Source organism: Cajanus cajan, chromosome 1 (genome assembly GCF_000230855.2).
Source record: "Cajanus cajan strain Asha chromosome 1, NIPB_CcT2T_4, whole genome shotgun sequence".
NCBI classification, from domain to species: Eukaryota; Viridiplantae; Streptophyta; class Magnoliopsida; order Fabales; family Fabaceae; genus Cajanus; species Cajanus cajan.
Genome location: NC_138517.1, coordinates 87,400,495 through 87,406,922, shown reverse-complemented (window position 1 = coordinate 87,406,922; position 6,428 = coordinate 87,400,495). Strand labels below are relative to the sequence as shown.

The window sequence follows — 6,428 nt, the reverse complement described above, 5'->3', positions numbered from 1 at the left end:
AAAACTTAAGAAGCAGTACCAGTGATTTAAAAACCGGACCGACCCGGCCGGTCAGACCGGTTGGACCGGGAACCGGTGGTCCAGCCGGTCCGAATCTTAAATTGGATCGGTTATACACTCGACCCGTTTCAAATCGGATTGAACCGGTTAATTTTCCGGTTCAACCGGTGAACCGGTGGGTCAAACCGGTTCAATCACTTTTTTTTTTTTTAATAAATTTTTTTAAGGGATCATAAACCACAAAAATAATAATAATAATTGAATCTTTTAATGGAAAAGCAAGGAGTCTTATTAAATATAATAATAACTACTTGTTCTAATATATTTGTTTGTAATATATACAACTTAAATAACTTTTATAGTATATTATTAATTTTAAATTATATATTTAATAATATAATATCTATGTAAATATTACATATATTATTTTGTGATATTAATTGCAAGCATATTATATATGTACATATTATTTATATTTTTAATTTATATTAATATACCGTTTAACATATAATTTTTATGTATTTTTTTATAAAATAAAAATAAAAATAATTTTAAATAAGATTTAGAAAAATTAAAATTTAAAATAAGATATGAATTTATTAAAATTTATAAGTATAAAATATATTTAATATGAATATTTTTTTAATAAAAATAAATAAAAATCGATTTACGCATAACTTGGTAATTGTTATACATAAATTGATTTACGCATAACGCATTCATACACATAAATATACTTGCGAGTAAATTGTAAACACAGGAATGAGCTAAATTTTTTTATTCAGTCCTCCATAAAAACACTAGAATTTTAACGTGCATTTAATGTTGAGATAAACCTAAGCCAGTTTTGAAAGAGTTGGTGTTGGTTGAGGACGTAAACCAGATGGAGCAAATGAATATGGTTAACTTAACTAGCTGCAGGCATTTTGGTGGTAACTAGGCATTGGCATTGGCATTGAATATTCTATTAAAGAAACAAAATAGTTCTCTTTCAGAATTGTTTCCCTCGTACTAGTGCTGGGGACCAATACAAGAAACGATAACAATGAATAAAAGTGGTCCTAGCGAGGAAGCAATAAGGACGGTAACCCAGGTGAATAGCTGGCCAATGCAAAGTGGGAACAAACTAATTGCAAGGGGGCCAAAAGATCCAACACCATGCAATAGTTCTTATTCGTACGTAGCTCCTCACATAGGCCAAAACTTGTTAAATCAATTCACCGTATCCTCTTCCTTTCCTTTCCTTTCAATAATGCAGATGCACGCTTTGCTTTGCTACCTTCACCAACGAATCGTCCCCCACACGAAAAGGACTATCATTTTAATTAATAGTGTATGTTACATCTAGAATAATCCTGTATACATATATTTCCCTCACATGCATTTCTAAATCCTTTATTAATGTACATTATCTCTGCACCACACCTTTAGTTTTATGATGAAAAAAATAATTATTTTTGTTTAGTTCTCTCTTTTACAGTAAAAATAGTACTTGAAAGAGATAATCTACCATATAGCACTTGAGAGGGAGAGAGGGAGGGAGGGAGGGGGCTCCACTTTCTTTCTTCAAATATTTGAGCAAAGATTTCTGTTGTCTTCTAATAATTACCACTGCTTTGAGCTAGATGACAGAAATATTTTTGTCCTCCAATACGACAAGATTCATAAACAAACCATGCATTGATATTGGTGTTTTTTTTTTATCTTTATTATTTTCGTGTTGGGTTTTATGCTTGAACGTGATTGGATAATTCGTACATACCGATAGAACAGAGCGTGTTTGTAGCGGACGACGCTTTATGAGAAGCCATTTAAAAAAAAAAAAAAATTGTTCATCCAAATAACTTGCAACTTATCTGACACATAAAAGAAAAAGAGAGAAGAAAAAAATATACAATAATAAATAATACGATGTAATTAGAAGATATAGATAATAAATGTATACAAAATAATGAGATATCCAACTATCATTACATAAAATAAAAAAATTAAAAAAACAACAAAAAAAAGTTTTTTCTACTTTGACCTGGGAGATCACAAAGTTACAAAGTCTTCATCAACTAGTAATAGTAATTAATTTTGAGTTATTTTATTTCTATAATATTTTTCATAATAACTATTAAATCTTTTTTCATTATGTTATTGAATATATTTTGCGTTTTTTAATTTCTTTCTAATTATAAAAAATATGAGTAAAAAGAAAATCTCATAAACTTTTCATGGATTAACTATTTGTTGAATATCGTGGGCTTGATTAAGTTAAGAATATTCTTTCCTCTTCGTTTCTTTCTTCAGTTTTTTTCCCTGAATTTTGACTTATTTAATCGCAAGCTGCCAAGTGCCAAGTAAGGAGATTAAAGAACCCTGCAGACTCGGATGGTTTAGAGCCACTAAAAATGGAAACGATCGAGTTTTTATCAAATTTATTAAAGGAATCAATGTAGTCTATTCTCTAACTAAGCTATCAGCAAGTATTATCTTGATAAAATTCTCGTGGAACAAAAATCCAAGCGTTCTGCAGTTTTCCCTAGGTCTTCTTGCACTGTAGTTGGCTAGCTAGTTGCAACATCTTTCACTTTAAGAAAAGGTTTTTTTTTTCTTGTCCTTATATGGTGTATATTCTTATTGTTTGAATACAGAGAAAAATATGAAAGAAAGAAGTAAGAGAGAAAGAGAAAATAAATAGAAAATAGACAGGTTTTTAAAATGTTTGAATTAAAAGAGTTTGTTTGATTTAGGAAAGAAAGAAAGAAAAAAGTTAGATGATTGTGTAATAAGTTGTTTTACAAGAAAGTAAAATTAAATAAAAAAATCTCTTGATTATAATTGGATAGAAAGTATATATATATATATATATATATATATATAAGGGAAAAAAATGTAGTTATAGCTCAAATTATTTTAAGGAAAATAATAATTATTTATTTCTTTTAATATTATTGAGAGTTTTGGAAGAAAAAAAATGATTATTTATTTACATTCAAACTAAAAGAACATGTTTAAAAGTATATGTGATGAGTGGTGTGATTAAAAAAGAAAAACATAAAGCTACATGTAAAAATGTAGAAATATTCAATGTTATTTTACTATTACCCTTAAGGTGGCAAGACAACCAATAAATGAAGACCTTATGTGGTCCACACTCGTCATCTCGTTTCTAGTTTTTCTATTTATATCAAGTAGTTGTGGATACTCCTTGGCTTCTCTCAACACAACCTTTTTGAACATCACTTATATCTCTCTCCAAATTTCCTTGAACTTATGAACGAAAGTTGGAGTGAGGGAAAAAGGAGCATGAATTACAAGGAGGAGGAAGAGTACGAAGAAGAGGAGGAAGAAGAGAGTGAAGGTTATGGAGAAGATGATAGGAAGAAGAGGGTGGTGACTACTAAGAGAGGGTCCAAAGCTGGAGGCTCAGTGCCACCTTCTTGTCAAGTGGATGGTTGTAATGCTGATCTAAGTGATGCTAAGCCTTATCACAGGCGTCACAAAGTTTGTGAGTACCATGCCAAGGCTCCTGCAGTACTCATTGCAGACCAGCACCAAAGGTTTTGCCAACAATGTAGTAGGTAGGTTGAGAAACCTTAATCTGTATATTATTTGAAGTAATTAATTAAAGTATTCCTTTGTGTGTTTGTGTGTGGGTGGGGGGAGGGGAGATTTAACATCTAGTATGTATGAAGGAGTATGGTTAGAATTGTTTTGTTTATACCTTTGCTCTTTCCAATTAACCCTAGCCAAAGACAATTCTTATGATATATATACTTGGTTGAAGTGTCAACTATGAAATGTGTCTAAGCTTGTATTGTTTTTAAAATTTAGTTAATTTTTTATTCATTTTCATTCTCACTCCTACACAGCACAGTTAGCTAGTCTTGGAATAGTGAATATTGACTACAATACCATAATTATGCATTAAGGACCACTTTTACATTTATACAACTCATGAGCACATATTATATAACTATTTATGGACTGTTCTCAAATTTAATCCTATAACTCCTACATTCTGCACAAAGGTACGTACCATATATTTTAGATGAGTAATTATTTGTGCTAAAACAGGGATGTTTGTCTGCATTCAAAGATAGCACAGAATTGTTAATTAATTGGAATTTTAATACACCAAGTATATATAGCATTTTCACTTAATTTTGTTGTAATGCTTAATCCATGAACATGACAAAACAAAAGGGTAGTTTTAATTCATGAAATTGGAAGATCTTCCCTGTAGATGGCAAATAGAGATGATTGCATATCATTTTATTATCGACAACTTTGATCTAGGCATGTGATTTAATTAGGGTAATACAAACTCATCAATATATGACATATTAATTCTTCCATTTAAAAAAAATAAAATTAAACAATATCAATCAAGAACCATTTATTTTACAATTTCAAGCTACTGAATTCGCAACCAAATAGATTTATATCCACAATTTTAATTCTTTATGTTTTGAGGAAAAATATGTTTAAATACGTTTTTGTTCTTTCAATCATTATAATTATACGATTTCATCTCCAAAATTCTAATTAAGTAATGTTAGTTCTTCAAAACATTGCAGTTGTAAATTTTAGTTTTTAAATTTTAATCGAGTAATTTTAGTCTTTTAAATATTAGAATTGTGTGATTTTAATTTCTATACTAAAAGTTATTGATATTAATTTATTAATAATATAATAATAATAAATTATCTAAATTTTATTTATTGTGTATTAATAAATATATATATGTATGATACTTTAATGATAATTATAATATATGTAACTTAAAAAAGTTAATTTTTCAATTTAAAAAAAAACTATATATATATATATATAATTTTCAAATTATTATATTTTAAATGAGAAAAACTAAAATTATTCAACTAAAATTTGAGAAACTAAAATTACACAATTGCAATATTTGAGGACTAAAATTTTTCAATTAAAAGCTTGGAGACCAAAATCACACAATTACAATATATAAGATTAAAAATGCAATTGAGTAAAAAAAATGAGAATGTAAAGTATATTTTTTATAAATTAAAATTAACTCATAAAATTTAACTTTTATATAAACTCTCTTATCTTATTTTCACAAAAATTAAGGTATATAAGTTATTTTTAATTTATAAAAAAAAACTTTAATTCATTTTACTCTCTTATTTTCTTTACTTATAAATGTTTATGCATACAAACATGACCTAAATCAAATATAAGTTTGCACCTCTGAACTACTCCTTTTGTATACTAAATAAACCAAGAAACATTATAATGTTCTTTGTGAGAACAAAATTCTATGTATCTCTAGAAAATTGTCGATGAGTTCACTTTGAAATAATTTCATTTTTCAGGTTTCATGAGCTATCGGAATTTGATGATTCAAAAAGGAGTTGCAGAAGACGTTTGGCTGGACATAATGAAAGGCGTCGCAAAAATGCATCTGAGTATCATGGACTTTGATGAATAAGACAAAAATGAATGTTGAGGCTAGATAATATTACAATAACAAAAACAAAAAGCCTTTTGTCATTAGGTGAACAAGGCAAGCAGCAACAAAATGATATAAATAAATTCTTCCATAAATCAATCATGTTATTGGTCTATGAAAAACTCTCTATCTTCTGTCAATTTTTTATCATATTATTATAAAAGTTATATCTAAGAAAATATTATTATTATTATATATATATATATTTGGCGTGTATTTCAAATAAATATATATATATACATGCGCACATGTACGTGCATACTTGTTAAATTTCTTTTCATATAACTTTCTTTAACATCAGTATATATTGAAGTGTATGATCAATGTCCCAAAATTAAATGAATTCATTGTCATTTGAACAAATAAATTGAATAACAAATATCGGTGTGTTGCATTATAATTTTAGGTTAACTAATGTTGTTAAATCATTAATTTTTAAAAATTAATAATTATTGAAATAAAATTATTTACTGTCAAAGATTTTTTTTATTTTTCTTTCTTTCTTTAATTTTTAATGTAATATTCTAAAACAGAAACATATGTGACCTTTCATTTAGGCAATTTTTTCTTAATAAGTTTTGGAAAATGAACCAATGTATGTACTATTTTTTCATCTTAACAGTTATATTTTCAACTTTCAACTTAGAGGTCGATGGTGTTTTACCTATCTAAATTATTATTTTTCTTAAATATGTTTTTTAGTTTGAGTATTTATCATAAGTTCAAAGCTAACTTATTACAAGATATTAGAACTTGGTTTTATAAATTTAAACAGACCATGTGTTTTGATATTTAAAAATAAAATAATTAAAATAATATTTAATTAACAAGTGAAACACCAATTTGTATATACTTACACGTCACTACTACATTTATCATTTGAATTTCACCACTTCAATAATAAATTTCATTATCTTACTAATTTTATTATTTATATTTAGTATAACTCATA

General features: G+C 27.2%; 1 protein-coding gene across 1 annotated transcript; it reads left to right on the top strand.

Annotated features, from left to right (window-relative positions):
- The first annotated feature begins 3,189 nt into the window (after positions 1–3,189).
- LOC109814571 (squamosa promoter-binding protein 1) lies at positions 3,190–5,616 on the top strand. The gene is made up of 2 exons (XM_020379029.3): positions 3,190–3,569; positions 5,340–5,616. Exons 1-2 carry the CDS (start codon positions 3,262–3,264, stop codon positions 5,446–5,448), a joined length of 417 nt encoding a protein of 138 aa, XP_020234618.1. The 5' UTR covers positions 3,190–3,261; the 3' UTR covers positions 5,449–5,616.
- The last annotated feature ends 812 nt before the right edge of the window (positions 5,617–6,428 follow it).